At 45.6% G+C, this 21,282-nt stretch overlaps 1 protein-coding gene across 1 annotated transcript; it reads right to left on the minus strand.

Moving 5' to 3' along the window:
* Positions 1 to 5,408: 5,408 nt before the first annotated feature.
* Positions 5,409 to 19,995, minus strand: TBC1D25 (TBC1 domain family member 25). Its single transcript, XM_043569668.1, has 6 exons — positions 19,752 to 19,995; positions 17,860 to 17,969; positions 16,515 to 16,669; positions 7,581 to 7,708; positions 7,282 to 7,470; positions 5,409 to 7,006 (listed from the first exon to the last, which is right to left on the minus strand). The coding sequence occupies exons 1-6, from the start codon at positions 19,869 to 19,871 to the stop codon at positions 5,645 to 5,647; spliced, it is 2,064 nt and encodes a 687-aa protein (XP_043425603.1). The 5' UTR covers positions 19,872 to 19,995; the 3' UTR covers positions 5,409 to 5,644.
* Positions 19,996 to 21,282: the final 1,287 nt, after the last annotated feature.

The raw sequence follows: 21,282 nt of genomic DNA on the forward strand, positions 1-21,282 counted from the left end.
GAGCGTGCATGTTCATTGGCTGAAGCCAGCAAGGGCGGTGCGAAGGGTAAGGGGGCGTGGAAAGGGGTGGGAGGAAGGTACGGCAGAGCAAACGGACCAATATCCTCAGCACGCTTCCGGGCTTGGAGGCAAGCTTCCTGTAATTGATGCGCCCTGCGGTCCACATCCCTTCACTGGCCCAGCGGTCTCCATCCCTTTTGCGCTCGGACCTTTCGCTTATACCCCTTTCCGTCCGTGACATCACCCTCGCTATCCTTGACCTGATTTTCCCCCGTGGTTCCGACGTGTCCCTCGCCATCTCAATCGTCTTCCTGAAGGGCCCTGACGACATAATTACCATCTTCAGATAACTTCCTTCACCTCTCAGTCCTCTCATATACCTGAAGGGCCCGATGTTTCATCCCTCACTGTCCCTGCCGTTCTAACCCTTCACAGTCCTTAACGTCAGACCCTGCGATTTCTCAGTGTCTAATCCTGATCCCTATTTTTACTTCTTTGTACCCAACAGCTAGCTGCCTGTCGTGGGATCCTTTTTCCTGGCGTCATTACTTCTCATTTCTGACTTGAGCCCTCCTCCTTATCTGACAGATTCCTGAAGCCAGTCTCTTGATTTCCCTGCCAGTAGACTGCCTGCGATACCTTCTACAAAACAGGATGCTCCAATCTTAAGAGGGAATAAATCCCAATCCACAGAACCATTTTTGCTATCACTCAGTGTTCCCGAGCCCTTGATCCACAGAAAGGACTTTCACAGTACACAGTGGAATTATCTAAAGCAGAGGCTGAGCTCACTGCTCATGATTTGGTCTTTTCCAGCCTTCAGGGTGTCTGAGCTCTGCATCAAGGAGGACCGGGTTAGTCTGCTCTCAGAAACTAAATTTCTTATCCATAGAATGAACCCCTTCTGAGGGTCAGCCCTCCCAACACAGACTAGATTTGTTAACTTTCAGATTACGGTATGGTACACATCCACAAAATGGACTTGTCTGGCTTTTGCCATATCCAGACCTCCTATGCCCGGGATGGATATGAATAGATTTCACATTGTCCACATATATAATGGCCTTAGATAGCCCTCAGAGAATCTGAGCCCCCATGAAAAAAGAAGTACTTGTTTGCCTTTCAAAGTGTCTGATCTCTGATCATATTCTTACAGTTCATGACACATCCTCCTTGTTGTTCCATGCAAACCCCTCATTTTATTTATTCTTTTAATCCTGCACCCAACTGTTGTTCTCTTCCTCCCACAAGTAATCATTTTATTGGACTTAAAGTGTATATTTTTCAACTTCTCTTTCCTGATAAAAGTATTGAAAGCTATAGGTTTCTCTTATTAACTGATTTTGCTGTGTGCTACAATTTTTTTTTTCGGGTAGTGTTGTATTATTTAGCTGTAAATATTTCTTTTTTAACATTTTATTTATTTATATTTTTAAGTAAGCTCTATGCCCAACGTGGGGCTTGAACTCTCAATGCCAAGATCAAGAGTTTCATGCTCTACTGACTGAGCCAGCCAGGTGCCCCTAGTTGTAATTTTTTTTTTTGAGAGAAAGAGGTGTGGGCACGCGGGGGGGTGGGGAGGGGCAGAGGGAGAGAGAGAATCTTAAGCAAGCTCCATGCCCAGTTCAGAGACCAACAAGGGTTCCATCTCACAACTGTGAGATCATGACATGATGAGCTAAAATCCAGACTCAGATGCTTAACTGACTAAGCCACTCCGGAGCCCCTGTAAACATTTCTAAGGTTTCTTTATGATTTCTTCTTTCATCCAAGGGTTATTTAATAATGTTTGTTTCCAAAACTGGGGGCTTTTTTTTTTTTTTAGCTTTTTGATGTTTCTAACTTTATTGTATTATGGTCAGAGATAATGCTTAATATTGATACTTTTGAACTCATTGAACTTTTCTTTGTGCCCTATCGTGGTCTATTTTTGTAATTGTTAAGTGTAAGCATAAAAGGAGTCTTCTCCGTTTGTTAAGTGGTGGGTTATACAGGAATGTGTTTTTATAGGGGCACCTGGGTGTCTCAGTCGGTTGAGCATCCGACTTCAGCTCAGGTCATGATCTCAAGCCCCATATCGGGCTCACAGCCTGCTTCAGATCCTCTGTCCCCTTCTCTCTGCCCCTTCCCTGCTTGGGCTCTCCCAAAAATAAATGAATATTTTAAAAAAATAAAGAAAAGGAATGTGTTTTATATATATGTAATGATTATATATCGAGCTTAAAAATGTATTGTTCAGCACTCCTTAGGAGTATATGTGTTTATGGTAGACGTATCTTCCTTGTCAATCAGTCTATGTCCTTCTCTTTTGTGATCTTAAATTGTATTGTTAGCTATTGGGATGGTTATCCCAGCTTTCTTTGGGTTATTAGTCTGCCGTATCCTTTCTTCATCCTTTCATTTTCAACATTTCTTAATCTTTGTGTATGTTGTTGGACCTTTTTTTTTTTAATCCAATGAGTGTCTGTGTTCTAAATATTTGTGTTATTGCTATTATATTAAAACTTCTGACATCCCATTTCATATTCTCCATTTACAGTATTTTTCTGTTCCTTTTTTCCTATCATACTCATACCTAATATTTTCTTTGGGTCCTTTTTATATCACTTGTTCTGGTTTTATTTTTTCTCTTAAAAAATTTAAAAAATTTGAGAGAGAGAGAGAGAGAGAGCGAGCACATGAGCAGAGGAGGGGCAGAGAGAGATGGAAACACAGAATCCGAAGCAGGTTCCAGGCTCTGAGCTGTCAGCACAGAGCTGGACATGGGGCTTGAACCCATGAACCCAGAGATCATGACCTGAGCCTAAGGTCGGATGCTTAACCAACTGAGCCCCCCAGGCGTCCCACTTGTTCTGGTTTTATATTCTAATATTGTCTCTTATTTATTGTACTTAAAATTCTTCATGTCTGTCCCAGTACTTCTGCTTCAGATATTATATGTCATCCAGTATGGTAGCCAGCCTCTAATATAGCCCCCAGTGATCCCTGCCTGATGGTATTCACATCCTGTGTAGTTCCCTCCAATGTTGTACCAGGGTTGGTCTGAGTGACCAAGAAAATACAGCAGAAGTGATGGTATGTCATTTCTGAGGTTAGGTTATAATAGCCACTACAGTTCTGTCTTGGTTGTGGTCTCTTGCCTGCTTGTTGGGCCCACGTGTTGTGAGGAGCTGCATGGAGAAGCTCAGGTGGTGAAAGACCGAAGCCCCCAGCCAACAGCCTCGTGAGTGGGCTACATTGGAAGTGGGTCATTCAGCCACGTCACGCATTTGGCTGACTGCAGTTTGGGCTGACAATTTGACTGAAGCCTCAGATGAGACCCTGAGTCAAAACCACCCAGCTGAGTGGCTCCCAGATTCCGGACACTCAGAAAATGAGAAAATAAATGTTTGTTTTAAGCTGTGAAGTTTTGGGGGTAATTTGTTATATGTCAATGGCTAACAAATACATCCAGTTTATTGTTCTCTGGAGGCAGTTATGCTACCCTGGTGTCTAGTTGCTTTGGTGGTGAGCTCGCGTTCTCCTGATGTAAGTGGCTGTTCTGGCATATACAGCATATTGAGGGAAGGCTGACGGCCAGATTCAACTCTGCTCAGTCACCTGGAGTGAGTCAAGTGGTGTCCCTTCTAGCACACCACTTGACAATTCCTCTGAGAGGTTTCATCTTTAAACCCCAAGAGGAGCCCATCTCCCTAGGTGTCACCACCAGCCCTGGTGTCTGAAGGGGGGCGGGTGGAGGGGTGATTGCCTCTGGCTGCTCATTTCTTCCCCTCAACAGGGTTCTTGCTGCCCTGATGGTAGCTCCCCAGTCAACTGTAAGTGGTTTGGATGATGTCTGCAATGAGGGGCATATAAGAGCCTTCCCAACACAACATGGGGGAGAGGTAAGAGCCAGAATTTAAACCTATCCCATATTTGCTGCCTGCAGCCATCGCCACTCAAAACATAGTCCATTTAGAGACAGCCTTCCATTTTCCCATAGGTCTTCATAGCTGTGCTGTGGTTTCTGGAACTCATGTTTCCCTCTAGTTACTCCAGGGTTGCTTTCAGGCAAGGGAGTCAGTGGCTTGTGCTGTTTGCCACCTTGGCAGGGACGAGAAACCCCAAGTGTCCTCAGGGACTAATAGAGGTTTCTGCCCTTCAGGGTATCCGAGCTTCCTATTCACAGAAAGGACCCCTCTGACCCTCAGAGGTCCCAAGCTGCTATACACAAAATTGACTTGTCTGACCCCTCAAATATCCGAGCTCATTACTCACAGAATGCACCCAAAGGGTATCAGCTGGTGACTGACAAAGGGGACATTTCAGGTCCTCAGAGGGCCAGATGCTCAATCTTGGATAGCCCTTGGATGGCATATGTCTGAGCACCTTATCTGCACTTGGGAGTACCCTAGACACAGAATGGTCTTGTCCTGTTTTTCTGGTGCCTGAGCCCTCATCAGAATAATGGTCAGCTTCCCCTCCAAATACCGGGTCATGATGGGAACCTTTTAAGGGTGATCTCCAGCTTTACATGGCATTCTTGAGGGAGACAGATGAGAGAATGGCTGCCCCAATGCCTCTCATCTCAGCCTAGTGCAGCAACTTCTGGCCAGGACCTGAAGGAACCCAGTTGCCTAACCCATCATTTGCCATGTCCTTTGGGGAGGACAGCAACTGGCCTACAGAAGAATCCACCTTCTGAGAAAGTAAGTGGGGAAAAGGGCCTTCTTTTGATCATTATCTTCTCAAATAAGTGGGTGACTTCTTTTAGGGCCTGAGTTTTATCAGTGCTTGATTTGTGTGCCAACAGAAGTGGGAGAGAGAAAGCTGAGGAGTGGTTTCTATTGCTAACTTGTTAAGACAGGCCCTCGTGAGCTGGAAACCCAATTTAGGGCTTAGAGCCCGAGGCATGGCAAGGCCACAGTCCCTCAGGCTGGTCCCAAAGCGAGTGACAAGAATAGCCTCAGCCCCCTGCCCAGGACTGCCAGCAGTAAGACTCACAGGGGAGGGTCTGGATCCTAGAGATGGTGACATGTGGAATGGCAGAAGTGGCTGGCCCAACATTTCTAAGTAGCCTATACCATCCAGTCTGTGTGATGAGTCTTGCCCTTTTGGAGTCAGGAACTAACTCTCTCATCCCTCATTTGGGGCCTGTCCTGAAAACATACATTCACAGCCATAATCCAGTCGCTCCCAGGCAGACAGATGTACCACAAAACAGCCTCAGGCCATCTCCAGGCAGTCCTTGACCTGGGCTCTCCTTTGAGAACCAAGCCTCAGCACCCACTCTCCTGCCACTGGGGGAGCAGGAACCACCCTCCACCAAGTGAAGTTATTTTAGCTCCATCAGGTTAAGAGCCCCTGGGGACTCCATCTATAACAAAAACCAGGGAGAGGGCGGAGAAATACACAAGACCACAGCAACGTTCATGTGTGCAAAGTATAGTTGTTAAAAATGAAACAACATAAATTGAGAAAAGAGGCCGTGGCCTCCACGGGGCAGTGCCAAAGCATAGTCCCATACTCTCAGACCTGGGGAGAGAGGACCCTGCACTCCAACAGGTCAAGGGCTGACAGGCAGGGAGGTGGCGTCTTATGTGTAGGCCCTCATGGCAAAGAACAGAGAACAGGTGGGGCTGATGGTAGGCTGCAAGCAACCTGATCAAGATGGGGCTGTGGCCTCGGCCCCCTCCTCTGAGTCCCACACCTCTGACTGCAGGTAATCAGCGAAGAGAGACTTGGCCCGGCGAAGGACACGCCCCAGGTGGTGTTTTCGCACGAGGCGGTCAAAGTGCATGGCCAGCTCATTGTAATCTAGCCCGTTGCGCATGATGTGGTCGCGGTGCTCCAGCAGGATGGCGAGGCAGAGGAAGAGCATGAATGGGTTCCCCCGACCAAACTCCTGGGGTGGGGGCAGGCCCAGTGGGGGTGGGGGTGGCAGGGACTTCCCAGGTTCTTGTGGGGAGCCCAACTCTGGCATCAAGGGGGATCCTGCAGCCACATCACCAGCAGGAGAGGCCTCTTGGGTGGATGGTGGAGATGAGGAGGATGGGGAATCAGGGTGGGAAGAGGGGGAGAGCAGTGGGTCTGAGGAGTTCAATAAGGGCTCAGAGAGGGACTTAGAGCTGATAAGGGAAGCTGGGTGGGGCAGCTGGACCCGAGGGTCCCTCCTGGAGCCCGTGTTATCCCTGAGTTGCTGAAGGTCATCCAGACTGGCTTGTCTCAGGAGACGCCCCCCACCACCAGGCCCCTGGCTGGTCGTGACCAAGTGGTCAACAGCATCTTCAAAAGCACTGCTTCCTCCACCAGCAGGCCTCAGCATGTGCCTCTGTCGCATGGGCCTTCCCCTGTGGCCACTGAAGCCAGTGTCTGCCACTTGACTGGGGGGTCCGACGAGCTCTACTTCATGTTCAGGAGGATCGGGTGGCAGCGAACTCCAGGTGACCTCAAGCATGCGGAGGGCATCATCAAAGGCGAACTCACGCTTCAGTTCAAGCAACAACCAGCGGTAACAGAAGAACAGGTCATCAGCACCAGCTTCTTGTAGGTACTGATAAAAGTCAGGGTCAGCGTGTCGCAGCAGCAGCTTAAGGTGGGCGAACTTGGTGGCCATGGCTCGGCCGTCAGGATGGAAGTTCGCTGCCAGGCGCTTCATGATGCCACAAAAGCAGACGAAGGCATGGCCTTCATGGTCCATGACGGCGAGGATGGGCGAGGCAAGGTCGCTCATGCCCTGGCAGTAGGACACCTGTGGGTGGGTAACGGCATAGGTGGTGAGCAAGTCGTGCAGTGCCCGCAGGTGCGGGCCATCCTCAGGCCCCGCATAGTAGGGGTGGGCCCGGTCCGTACGCAGCACATCCTTGAGGACTGTGCTGCGGATGAATTCCAAGTCCTCAGGGCTTGCTCGCTGTGCCCACTCGCTCTTGAGCTGTTCATACTCGCGACTCTTGCGTTTCATGTAGTCCATCCGCTCGCGGCCTGTCAGCCCATCTGGGTACACATTCAACAGGTACCGCCACACCACCTGGCCAGGGACAAAAGGGATAAGGCTGAGGTTCTACAAACGAGCCACCACATCCCAGTGTATATCCGATACCATCCACCCTGCGGCCTTGGGGCCTTTGTCTTCCATCAGAAAAGTCTGCCTTCCCACCTCTGCCTCTAGCCCTCCTGAAGGAGAGCTTGCTGCTCTGGAACATGTCCATGCCATCCCATGATGGCGTGGTCCGCTGCATGTGTCTCATGTGCTGTTCACGACTGCACGAGTGATGGATCTGATGAGTGACCGAGGCGGCTCACCTTTCGCAGGGAGGGTTCAACACCACCGTGATAGATCCGCAGGCGTAACTCCTCGGGGCGGGAGAGCTGGCCCTCGTGGTTCAGGTATGTGTGAAACTCAGCATCACTCAGGGGTGGCTTGAAGGGCTTGACATCTTCCCCATATGACCAGCTCAGCACCTGTTGGACCTTAGACAAGGTGCGGCCCACCTGTGAAGGAAGGAGGAGGAAAGGCCACCTGTCAGCTGGGCAGGTGCCAAACAGCATGCTCAGAGTCTGGGGCGCCAGCTACAGCTGGCCACAGGGGTCCCTGAAACCACCTGAGAGAGGATAGACTGCGTGAAGGGCAGGGCAGCTGTCGTCAGCAATGACCGTTTCTCAGCCAGCAGCACATCAGAACCAATGACATCCTTGGGGCTGATTATGTCCCAGTCTTCCAACAGTGGGCCTAGGCACACAGAATGACACAATATGAGAATGGGGGTCAGAGTCCCAGACCGCAGGGCTGGGTTCCTCTCCTACTACAGCCAGGCTACCCACAGGGCAATGAATGACTCCCACCTTCTCTTCCCATGTCATCCAAATCAGGCGAAAATTAAACCATGAATAATTCTTTTGTGGTAACGGTCTCACAAAATGGCTGGGTAGACTCTAAACAATATTTTAATGTATGAAGTCATAGTTATTGAGCACTTACTGTGTGCCAGGCACTGTGACAAGGGCTTAAGTTTAATAGAAATAATAAGAACACTAGATAACATTACCAGTTCCATGGTGCTAAGTGCCAGGAAGTATTCTGAGCCCTTTGCAAATATTGACTCATTTAACATTCACATCCATAGTCTCTAAGTTAGGCACCATTATTATCATGATTCTTTCTATGAGGGAACAGGCACAATCAATAGAAGATAGTTACCCAAGGCCTCACAGCTAGTGAGTGAAAGAACTGAAATTTGAAGCCCAGGCCCAAAGCTCAAGAGCCCAAACTCTTTTTTTTTTAAATGCTTATTTATTTATTTTGAGAGAGAGCACGTGAGCAAGGGAGGGGGGGGGAGAGAGGGAGAGAGAGAGAGACAGAGAGACAGAGAATCCCAAGCAGACTCTGCTCTGCCAGTGCAGAGCCTGTCATGGGGCTCGAACCCACAAACGTGAGATCATGACCTGAGCCAAAATCAAGAGTCAGACCCCTAACTAACTGAGCCACTCAGGTACCCCAAGAGCCCAAACTCTTTTTAAAACATGTTTAGTTATTTTTGAGAGGGAGAGTGAGTGAGCGAGCATGGGAGGAGGAGAGAGAGAGAGACAGGAAGACACAGAATCTGAAGCAGGCTCCAGGCTCTGAGCTGTCAGCACAGAGCCGGATGCAGGGCTCAAACTCACAAACTGCAAGATCATGACCTGGGCCCAAGGCAGACGTTTAACCAACTGAGCCACCGGGGTGCCCCCAAACTCTTAATCTTCTATTCACAGTAGCCTTCACCCCACAATCGGTAGAGATTACCATGATCATTCTCATTTTGTAGATGGTGACAAAAAAGGTTGGAACGGTAATTGGCCAAGACTTGACAGCCAGGAAACGGTACGGCTGGATCTGAATCTTGTTTACCGGACTCCAGAGCCCAGACAGATTTTAGAGAAAGTATTTGTGTCTTAGAGGAAATAGCGCTATACTGGCTCTCTCCAGTTTTGACCCTTGGAATATCAATAGAAATTTGTCTCTTTCCTCTCTTCTTTACTTCCCCTCACATCCTGTCTTCCTACCACAAATGTGATGTGGTGGCTGAAGTGGCAGTGGCCACATGAAGGGAAGTTTGAGAAACTTAAGAGATGTCAGCCCTGGAACCACAGAGCTGCTAAACTCATAACAGCAATGTCAAACTCTATAAACTCTACAATATGAAATCTTACAATACTTGATACAATATCAAACTCTACAATATGAAGCAAATCAACTTTGGTTTGTTTAAGCCATTGTAATTTGCAGGCAAATGCTGTCCCTAAGCAGCATGTCCATGGAGTCCACTGTGCCTTCTGCCACACAGCTGAGGGAGGAGCAAACTCGAGGCCCTATTTGGATGTCACTGCCTCTCCCTGGATGTCTCATAGAGCACTGAAAACCTAAGGGATCCAAAAAGAGAACCCAAGATCCACTTGCGACACGACCTCCTCCTTTGCTCCTCATGTGAATAGACAGTGTATCTGTTCATCTGCTTGAGCCAGAAACCTGAGAGACATCCCTGCAGCCTCCCACTCTCAACTCCCAGGGCCAAACTGTCACTAAGTCCTGTGGCTTCTGCCCGCAGAACATACTTAAATTCCACCTCTTCTCTCATCTTGGCTTTGTAGCCTGAACCACCACATCTCTCACCTGAAACTCCCTCTTTGTTCCTCTCCACTCTCTCCCAACAGCTGCCAGAGTGGTCTTTCCAAGGCATGAAAACACTTAACAGGTAAAATGATGAAGGTCAAACCAATGATCTGAAAGACCAAATATTAAAAAAAAAAAGAAAGAAAAAGAAAAACAAGGGGCACCTGGGTGGCTCAGTCAGTTAAGCATCCGACTCTTGGTTTCAGTTTAGGTCATGATCTCATGGTTCGTGGGTTCGAGCCCCAGCATCGGGCTATGCGCTGGCAGCACAGAGCCTGCTTGGGATTCTCTCTCTGCCCCCCTCACTACCCCTTCTCTGTTCGTTCACTCTCTCTCTCAAAATAAATAAACATTTTTTTTTAATGCAAGACAAAACAGAAGAACCCCTTCAAGGTGCAGAGCTCGAGCTTGACGATTTGAGTAAAAAAAGTAGAGATACCTGGAGGACTAAGATGCAAATAGTTCTGTTCCTCAACTCTGGAAGCAAGAAGACAGTGGCCTGTGGCACCCATGGAGCGCTGAGAAGAAACGCTTGAGATGCATGGGCCCCCCACCCAGGCAAGACAGCACATATCAATCAAGGCCAAAGAAAGACATTTTTGGTCAGAGGAGTACATGTAACCTGTGCACCTTATTGGAGAATACGAAGTTCTCTAAGCAAATGACTACTGAATAACTTCAGGGGATCAAAGTGGGGGAAGGCAAAAGGGAGAGTAAATAGTGACAGGCCACAAGTTTTTAATATGTATAGTGAAACGTGAAATGACAAAGATACCACTGATGAGGGAAACAAAGGCAATAGAAAATGTAGCTTCAATTAAATCTCCTTACAGCTTGCAGCCCACTGATAGATATCTGAAACATGCAGGGTGACCCTGTCCAAGGAACTCATGGATGCCTTACTTCCTTCATGTTTTTGTCTAATTAAAGACTAAAAGTAACCTTATGTTAACAGCAGCTAGCCCCTCAAGGTCCTAAAAGCTTTACTTTCAAATTCTTTAGAGACTTAACACTATCCCTAACTCCCATTAACTTAAAAGTGTATAGTCAGTCACTTCTCACAACCCCAGTGCAGCTCTTTCTGCCCATGGGTCCTGTCCCTGTGCTTTAGCAAAATCCCCTTTTTGCACTAAAGACGTCTCACGAATTTTTAGCCGTTCGCTCAAGAACCCCATCGCAATGATTGGGAGTTTGTAATATTAAGTGTTACATTAGGATTCCTGGACACAAGTGACCTACTATAAAGAAAATATAATGATAGCCTAGAATTTAAAAAGAAATTACTGGGGTGCCTAGGTGGCTCAGTTGGTTGAGCGTCTGACTTCAGCTCAGGTCATGATCTCATTCATGGTTCATGGGTTCGAGTCCGTGTCGGGCTCTGTGCTGACAGCTCAGAGCCTGGAGCCTGCTTCAAATTTTGTCTCCATCTCTCTGCCGCTCCCCTGCTCGCACTCTGTCTCTCTCTCAAATATAAAATAAAACATAAAAAAAAATTATAAAAAGAAATTACTAACTAACTGAAACCCAGAGGTTAAAAGTTAGGGAAAAGAGGAAAAATAAGAATTAAAAGTGTCCCAAAGCTTCCATTTCAAGGGCCTGTGAGGGTGGGAGAGACTGGAGGGGAAAAGATTTCACTGTCAATTGTGTAAAAAAAGCATAAATCCTGCTATGGGGTTTCTATGAGAGACATACCTAAAACTAAATGATAGAGGAAGGCTGAAAATTGAAGAAATCTAAAGGTATATGTGGTAAACACTAACAAACAGAAAGGAAGTGCAGCCATGTGAATGTCAGAAAAAGCACTGTTCAAGACCAAACATATTACAGGAAAAGAGAGAGATATCCTATATTGACCAAAAAAAGAAAGAAAGAACCCATTAATAGAATGAGCAAAGGATTTCTATGAGCACAAACTTATCCCGTGGTAAAGCCTGATCTGAACTGCCATGAGACTATATATAGTCTTTATGTAATCTACTAAGTGGGAATGCGCACACATTTCCCTGAAGAAGCATCCAAGTGTTTCATTATGAGGTGCTGTTCCAGGCTCTGCTTGTGGTATTACATAATATATGGTATGCGTACTACATTTTCTTATAAACTTGTCAAACTTCCCAAACCCTGAATTAATATACAAATTCTGTGCAATGCCAATCAGAAGCCTAACAGGGTTTTTCCTGGAATTGGATACAATTATTTTAAGGATCATATGAAAGAATTCACATTTTTTTAAGAATAGTTAAGAAAAAGAAGAGCCAAGAAAAAGCACAGTGGGAGGATGGCAATGCTTGCCTTATCAAAATTAACCACAAAACCAATGTGATAAAAATATGGTGTTAGCACAGCAATATAAAAATGGAGCCAATTAGTAGAATGTGATAGAAAGCCCAGAAATAAATCCAAGTACACATGAGAATTCAGTGTATGATAAAAGTGTCATTTCAAATCAGTATAAAAAAGGTATATCTTTAATAAATGATACTGGCATAATTAACTGTTTATCTGGCATTTTTTAAGAGCTAAGTGTACTTACCGCAGAGTTCACAGAGTAGAGATTTATATGCAAAAAATGAAAATAATGAGCAGGGGCACCTGGGTGGCTCAGTTGGTTGCATGACTTCAGCTCAGATCATGATCTCACGATTCATAGGTTCAAGCCCTGCGTTGGGCTCTGTGCTAACAGCTCAGAGCCTAGAGCCTGCTTCATATTCTGTGTCTCCCTCTCTCTCTGCCCCTCCCCTGCTCGTGCTGTGTTTCTCTCTCTCTCAAAAATGAATAAACATTAAAAAAATTTTAAAGAAAATAATAAGCATATAAGAATAAAATGTAGGAGAATATTTGTATAAGCTTGTGGATGGGGAAGATGTTCCAAAGAGGAGATACTCAGAAATCATACAGGTGTGTGTGTGCATATATATATCTCTACTGTTATTCAACATAGTGTTGGAAATCCTAGCCTCAGCAATCAGAAAACACAAAGAAATAAAAGGCATCCAAATCAGCAAGGAGGAAGTCAAACTTTCACTCTTCGCAGACAACGTGATACTCTATGTGGAAAACCCAAATGACTCCACCAAAAAACTGCTAGAGCTGATTCATGAATTCAGCAAAGTCGCAGGACATAAAATCAATGTACAGAAATTGGTTGCATTTCTATACACCAATAATGAAGCAGCAGAAAGAGAAATCAAGGAATCAATCCCATTTACAACTGCACCAAAAACCATGAAATACCCAAGAAGAACCTTAAACAAAGAGGTGAAAAATCTATACACTGAGAACTATAGAAAGCTTATGAAAGAAATTGAAGAAGACACAAAAAAATAGAAAAACATTCCATGTTCATGGATTGGAAAAACAAATATTGTTAAAATGTCAATACTACTCAAAGCAATATACATACTCAATGCAAACCCTATCAAAATAACACCAGCATTCTTCACAGAGCTAGAATAAACAATCCTAAAATTTCTAAGGAATCAGAAAAGACCCCCAAAAAGCCAAAGCAATCCTGAAAAAGAAAACCAAAGCTGGAGGCATCACAATTCAAGACTCCAAATTATATTACCAAGCTGTAATCATCAAGACAGTACGGTACTGGCACAAAAACAGACACATAGATCACTGGAACCTAGAAATGGACCCACAAACGTATGGCCAACTAATCTTTGATAAAGCAGGAAAGAATATCCAGGAAAAAAGATAGTCTCTTGGGGGCACCTGCTGGCTCAGTTGGTTAAGCATCCCAGTTTGGCTCAGGTCACGATCTCACAGTTGGTGAGTCGGAGCCCCGCATCAGGTTCTATGCTGATAGCTCAGAGCCTAGAACCTGCTTCGGATTCTGTGTCTCCCTTTCTCTCTGCTCCCTCTCAAAAATAAATAAAACATAAAAAAAGAAAAGAGAAAAAGACAGTCTCTTCAGCAAATGGTGTTAGGAAAACTGGACAGCAGCAACATGCAGAAGAATGAACCTGGACCACTTTCTTACACCATACACAAAAATAAACTCAAAATGGATGAAAGACCTAAATGTAAGACAGGAAGCCATCAAAATCCTATAGAAAACAGGCAACAGCCCCTTTGACCTTGGCCGCAGCAACTTCTTACTTGACATGTGTCCAGAGTCGAGGGAAACAAAAGCAAAAATGAACTATTGGGATCTCATCAAGATAAAAAGCTTCTGCACAGCAAAGGGAACAATCAGTAAAACTAAAAGGCAACTGATGGAATGGGAGAAGATATTTGCAAACGACATCAGATAAAGGGTTAGTATCCAAAATCTATAAAGAATTTATCAAACTCAACACCCAAAAAACAAATAATCCAGTGAAGAAATGGGCAAAAGACATGAATAGACACTTTTCCAAAGAAGACATCCAGATGGGGGCGCTTGGGTGGCTCAGCTGGTTAAGCGTCAGACTTTGGCTTAGGTCATGATCTCATGGTTCACGGATTGAAGCCCCTGTCAGGCTCTGTGCTGACAGCTCAGAGCCTGGAGCCTGCTTTGGATTCTGTGTCTCCCTCTCTCTCTGCCCCTCCCCTGCTGGTGCTGTGTCTCTCTCAGTCTCTCAAAGACAAAAAAACGTTAAAAAAAAAAAAAGGATATCCAGATGGCTAACAGACACATGAAAAGATGCTCAACATCACTCATCATCAGGGAAATACAAATCAAAACCACAACGAGATACCACCTCACACCTGTCATAATGGCTAATATTAACAACTCAGTCAACAACAGATGTTGGCGAGGATGTGGAGAAAGGCTAACCCTTTTGCACTGCTGGTGGGAATGCAAACTGGTGCAACCACTCTGGAAAACAGTATGGAGGTTCCTCAAAAAATTAAAAATAGAACTACCCTATGACCCAGCAATGGCCCTACTAGGTATTTATCCAAAGGATATAGGAGTGCTGATTTGAAGGGGCACATGCACCCCAATGTTTATAGCAGTACTATTGACAAAGCCAAAGTATGGAAAGAGCCCAAATGTCCACTGACTGATAAATGGATAAAGAAGATGTGGTATGTGTGTATATATATGTATATATATACACATGTATATACATATACATACATATATGTATACACACACACACACACAACGCACCATAGAATATTACTCAGTGATCAAAACGAATGAAATCTTGCCATTTGCAACAATGTGGATGGAACTAGAGTGTATTATGCTAAGCAAAATCAGTCAGAGAAAGATATCATATGAATTCACTCATATGTGGAATTTAAGAAACAAAACAGATGAACATAAGGAAAGGGAAGCAAAAATAAGATAAAAACAGAGAGGGACACAAACCTTAAGAGACTCTTAAATACAGAGAATAAACTGAGGGTTGCTGGCGGGAAGGTGAATGGGGGGATGGACTAAAATGGGTGATGGGTATTCAGGAAGGCGCTTGTTGGGATGGGCACTGGGTGTTATATGTAAGTGATGAATCACCAAATTCTATTCCTGAAATCATTGTTACACTATATGTTAACTAACTTGTATTTAAATTAAAGATAAAAATAAATAAAAATAAAAGAAGTTCTTGTCTCTGGCTACCTTTTTCCATTTGTCTCTCTGCCCATCTCTGTCATTATCTTTCTCTCTGACTCTAGTTTTTTTCTCTCTCTCTCTCTGCCTCTCTTCTTTTCAAGGCTGCCAATCTTAACAAGCCCATAATTTCACAGAATCAAATGGTTAAGAACAAGGACTCTGGAGCTAGTTTAGCCACCACCTGGGTTCAAATCCTGCTCCTCCACTTACTGTCTGTGTGACATGTACAAGTCCTATCCCTTCTCTGAGCCTCATCTATAACATAGGGATAACCATCATGCCTACCCTGTAGGATTGTTTTGACAATCTAATGAATATTATGGGTGTAGAATGGTCCTAAGTGTTCGACACATGTTAGCTATTTGTGTTAGTATGACGTTAGTAATACCTTGGTCATCCCAAATGGGCATGTGAATTTTCTGAGGCTTCCACTCCACAACTTTTTATTAAAAAAATTTCAATCTACAATAAAGTTAGAAAGATGAATACATTGAACACCTATATGCCCTTCATCTAGCTCCCCTGTTCACATTTTTGCCACATTTGCTTCATCTCGCTCTCTCCATATAGATACCTGTTTTTTTTTTTGCTGAATTATTGACAGACATCATGACACTTTATCTCTTAATAGTTAACGGTGTTTTTACCAAGGACATTTTCCTTTGGCAGCCACGATACCATTACCATACCCAGGACATTTAATATTGATACAATATTAGCATCCAATATATGGTTTGTAATTAAGTTTTTGGGTCCCTGTCTTAATTTATCTGTGTGCTCCCAGGAACCAACACAGGCAAGAGTCAGGGAACAAATATAAGAAGAGATGAAGTGGCTGAGAGATCAAGGCAATGATGAATGAGTGAGCAAGTGTGCAAACAAATGAGTATGAGTCAGGATGAATGAATAAATACAACCATCATTATTATAATCAGTATTGTTATGTTTATGTGTTATTATAACGGAAACATACAATACTACACCTCTATTGTTATACTGCATTATATAATTATAACCTATATCACTAGGTTATATGTTATAACAGTAAATATAATATAATTATGGTTGTTAGAGGTAATATTTTTTGAGCTTTCACTACGCAACCATGCAGTGTTCCATGATTTTCCCTGTTTAATCCTCACGATGGCCCTAAGATACCATTTTTTCTACTTTACAGATAAAGAAATTGAGGCCTAGTGGCCAAATCAGCATTTGGACCTAATATACCTTGTTTCCAAGCCCACTGTGAGGGACTGTACTGTAAGGGGTGGAGTCATCCTTTAGGGAAAGGGTGGGTCCCAGAGCAGTGCCCCCAGGGTGCCAGATACTCACTGTCCTCAGTGGGCCGAATGTCTACACGCAGCTGCAGGTAAGGTTTGGAGGCTGTGGCGAAGGCTGTGCTGAGGTCCCAGTCAGACAGGAGTGAGAGGTAAGTTTCCTGCCCGAGCCGATCCCGGCCTAGGTAGCTGATGCCAAAGTTCTTCTTCCTGGATAGAGGAAGTATGGCAGCTCTCAAGTGCCCCAGTGCCCCAGAGGCCTCAGGGACAGTTTCCACAAGATGCCAGGGAAGACCGAGACAATGCTGAACAACTATCAAGTGTTGGGTACTGTGCCAAAGACTGTGGGCAGCTTGAGATCAGATTGATTATCTCTACTTTGTTACACAAACCCAGAAGCAGATACACACCTGCTTGAATCTAGAGGGCACACTGAAAAAGAATATTGGTCCCCTCTAGGGAGGGTAACAGGGTAGTTCAGGGAAGGAGGTGGGAAGAAAGCAGCCTTTCTACTGCATAAAAAATAAAGTAATCTGTATGTTTATTTTTCACAACAAAAAATGTTTATGCAAAAAAGTCAAACAACAACTATGAATTTGTTCTTCACTTACACTTGTGCAACCATGGAATGAAGTATGTTGTGTGATAACTAAGGTAACCATGGACACAGCCTAAGTATTCAACACTTTTGTACTCTTTGAATTTGCTACCATGTGCACGTATTCCTCCAAAATAACAACCACAACAAAATAACCATCACATTACACCTGTCCCCAAGAGACACCACTTTTCATGTATCAGGTTGGCAAATTTTCCAATGTTTTCTAGTAACCAATGTTTTTGAGGAAAACAGGCATTTTATATGCTGCTGGTGAGATTGTAAATCAGTAAAAAAAAAAAAACCTGTCTGGAGAGCATTTTGGAAACATCCATTGAATTTTTTTTTAATTTTTTTTTCAACGTTTATTTATTTTTGGGACAGAGAGAGACAGAGCATGAACGGGGGAGAGGCAGAGAGAGAGGGAGACATAGAATCAGAAACAGGCTCCAGGCTCTGAGCCATCAGCCCAGAGCCGGATGCGAGGCTCGAACTCACGGACCGCGAGATGGTGACCTGGCTGAAGTCGGACGCTTAACCGACTGCGCCACCCAGGCACCCCCATCCATTGAATTTTTAAAAAGCATACACCCTTTAACCCAGAAATACTACTGCTAGGAATTTATCCTGAGTACATTTCCCCAAATATTCCCAGATAGGCAAAAGTGGCAGTTCACTGGGGGAGTGTTTGTAATAATAAAACAAACAAACAAAATCCCTACCAAACAACAACTTAAAAGCCAAACAACCACTGTTGAGGTGGGTGGCCTAATGGTTGGTCCCCCAGCATCCCATAACTCACCCGTTTAAGTCAAAGGCTCGGATGAGGATGTGCTGTAATACATCGAGCGAGGTGATCTGGGGGTCGACAGCGAAAGAGCGGAACTCGGGTGGTAAGAAGTTCTCACACTTCTGGGGAGAGAAGACACAGTGTAGGCCACCACGGTCTACATCATCACCACGATGAAGTGGAGTGAGGGATAGGAGGCAAGGTCATACAAGTTGGGGGAGGGGCAGATGGAGGCAGATGTTCTGCGCCATGGTGAGGGCTTTGGTTTTGACTTGGAGGGTCCTGTGCAGAGGAAGGATGTGATCTGACTTAGGATTTAACAGGATCCTCTGGATGCTCTTGGAGGAACAGACTGTTGGAGGCAAGGGAGAAAGCAGCAGTCTAGTGAGGACGAGGCTACTGCAATAGTCCAGACACCCAATCCTTCTTTTTAAAAAAATGTTTATTTATTTTTGAGAGAGAGGGGTGGGCAGAAAGAGACGGGTACAGAGGATCCGAAGCGGGCTCTGTGCTGACGGCAGACAGCCCAATGAGGGGCTCGAACTCACGAACCACGAGATCATGACCTGAGCCGAAGTTGGATGCTTAACCGACTGAGCCACCCAGGCGCCCCCACCCAATCCTTCTTCTGTGTCCCCCCAATGGTTGTCAGGATCACCATGTCCAGTCTGGCCTCCATTAAATCAATACTCCATGCTGCACCAATTTGGCACATCTATCGACAATACTCCCTGCTTAAATCTCTTCAAAGGCAATCTGAGGGTCCCCAGAAGGCGGGTCTATAGGACCTTAGCCAGCCTCTCTTCAGACAGTTTTTTTGAACTTTACACTCTGGTACTACCAAATGGCTGGAAGTTACTTTGAATACATCCTGGCTCCAGGACTTTGCTTGTGCTGATTCCCCTATCTGGAAAGTCCTTCCTGCTTTCTTCAACTGGCTCACTCACAGCTCAGGTATCAACTCTTCTGAATTCCCAAACCTCTACCTTAGAGCTTCCTGTATTACCCTGAGGTGATCTGTTTACTTCTTTCCAGAATCTACCTTCTTCTCATCAACACCAATGCCACCACCCTAGTCCCAGCCACTATCACCACTTGCTGGAACTATAGCAACAGCTTTCTTAGAATACATGCCAGAGGCCCTTCACAATCTGCCCCTCTTTTAATTCTTTGCTTTACCCCCCTACCCACTCTTGACCTTGCCCTCTCGCTCCAGAAATATGGGAACCTAAGGGAACATACCAAGCTCATCCCCACCTCCCAGCCTTTGCCCTTGCTGTTCTCTCTGCTTCCATTCTTCCTCCGGTATGCACATAGCTGATTCCTTTTTTATTTGGGTCTCAGCTTCTTCAATATCTCTGTAGGGACTTCCCGGTACAACCTTGGCTAAAGTAACTCCCTAGTTCAGAGGCTTTTTCGTTATTTCCTCATGGCGTTCACCAGTGTCCAAAGCATCTCATTTATTTAGCTGTTTGTCTTACCGACAAGCGTGTCAGCTCATCCAGGGTGGGGACACGCAAGAAAAGTGTAGTCTTAACACATATGTTAACTGACTTCAGCACCTCCTTTTCAGACACCAGCAGCTCCCCCTCATTCCTCAGGGCCTCACTTCTTAACTATTAGGGCCCCTCCCCCAGCCCTAGAGCCCCTCCCCTCTACCCATAATCTCCACCCATCCATTTCTGAGGCTCCTACCCCTCCATTTTCTCAGGCCCTGCCCAGCACTCCCAGGTCCTGCCTCCCCCCCGCCCCACCCCCGTCCCCACCACTGTCATTCCGCCCTCAAGCCTCGCCCCTCAGGTAACACCCCAGATCTCGGGTCCCGCCCTCCAACCTAGGGCAGTCACCGCCTTCCCCTCCTGTGGACACCCCAGTCGGGCTGGCCGACCAGCTGTCAGCCTCACCTTGACTCGGACCCGTACCACCTCTCGCTCCTCCTCCTCAGCCGCCGCCGCCTGGGCTCCCCCACCAGGTGGGGGCGCTCCAGAGCCGACCAAGTCCGAGGATCCTGAGGCCGACGCCATCCCGCCGCCACCCGTCTCAGGGCGACGGTTGACCGTTGCCCCCTACTCTCGTGAACACTCTAGAGTGCAAGCGCCCGCGGCCCCACCTTGCGCCTGAGCGCAGGCGCAGAGGGCGCCGTGCGACCCTGCCCCCCTCACTGCCCCTCCCACCTGGCACACGGTGGAGACGGCCTCTACGCATGCGCATAGGATGCCGTTGCCAGGCATCCCGCCCCCAAAGCCGAGTGTAGTGCCTCACTTCAGCCAGTGCGCAGGCGCTTACTGAGGTCCCACCTCCCCTCGTCTGCGGTTTGGTTGTTTGGGCACTTTACTTCCGGATTCAACTACTTGTGTTACAGTAACCACCCATTCAGGCGAGAGGCATGGGCGGGGAAAGGAAGCTGCTGCGCTTGGCGTCAAGACCCCCGCGTCCCGCCCCTAGTCACCTCCCCCTTCTGCATAGCAGATGATGTCATCTATTTCAAATGCCTGTGGCCCTCGCTTCAAAAGAGTCTGCTGAACGGAAAAACAATCCTTTTTCCAGAATCTTTTAAGAATAGTTTACTTTGTGAAAATTCGTGGAGCGTGACTTTTACAGTTTCTGCCTGCATAATGTATTTCAATAAATAACTTACCAAAAAAAAAAAGCGATTTTTATGCTCTCTGGAGGTCCTGGTTTTTTGTTTGCCTTCGTTTTACTTAATCCTCACAACACGTTGAGGTCAGTCCTGTTATTAAATAACATTGTATGTCCACTAAATATCAGCTGAATGATTGAACATATTTTAGATTCTTCGAATCACAATATGCATGAAGGCATGCTTCTCACTTCATTGCACATCATATTGTTTGACAAAATACAGACAAAATACATTTACGAATGTAATTTCTAACAAAGGAGTCCTGCAAGATGCCTGGACCTCAGTTATGGTTGCAGTGTTACATGAATGCTACTCTTTAACATTAATTTTTTAGGGAAGTCTGCAATTTTATTTTGGTATCTTTTTGTTTCCTTGGTATTAATATTAGATAATCAATTTTCTAGAAGGTATAAAATAATGGGGAATTTTTGAGAGCCAGCTCAGAGCCTGGAGCCTGCTTCAGATTCTGTCTCCCTCTCTCTGCCCCTCCCCTGCTCGTTCTCTTTCTCTCTCAAAAATAAAAAAAAAAATTAAAAAACTTTCAGTATGCTTCTCATTAAAATTATCATAGGGTGGGATGAACAAAATATTAGCCTGGATTTTGGAGTTTAATCCTGAGGGCACTGATGCACAGGTTTTAAATGGGGTATAATGTGGTCAGATGTCTGTCTTGGTTGTGGAGGGGGCCTTGGATGGAAAGATACTGCTGGAAACAAGGAGATAAAAAAATTCCTTGTCAGGGGCGCCTGGGTGGCTCAGTCGGTTAAGTGGCCAACTTCGGCTCGGGTCAT

This window comes from Prionailurus bengalensis, chromosome X (genome assembly GCF_016509475.1).
Source record: "Prionailurus bengalensis isolate Pbe53 chromosome X, Fcat_Pben_1.1_paternal_pri, whole genome shotgun sequence".
Lineage (NCBI taxonomy): Eukaryota > Metazoa > Chordata > Mammalia > Carnivora > Felidae > Prionailurus > Prionailurus bengalensis.

What these genes read in the sequence shown, in the direction of transcription:
- TBC1D25 (XM_043569668.1), bottom strand. Translation starts at nt 19,871, where the DNA reads ATGGCGTCGGCCTCAGGATCCTCGGACTTGGTCGGCTCTGGAGCGCCC. An exon ending in TGGTACGGGTCCGAGTCAAG is followed by an intron (nt 17,970 to 19,751) that starts GTGAGGCTGACA and finishes TTCTCTCCCCAG; the next exon opens with AAGTGTGAGAACTTCTTACC. An exon ending in CATTCGGCCCACTGAGGACA is followed by an intron (nt 7,709 to 16,514) that starts GTGAGTATCTGG and finishes CTGTGTGCCTAG; the next exon opens with GCCCACTGTTGGAAGACTGG.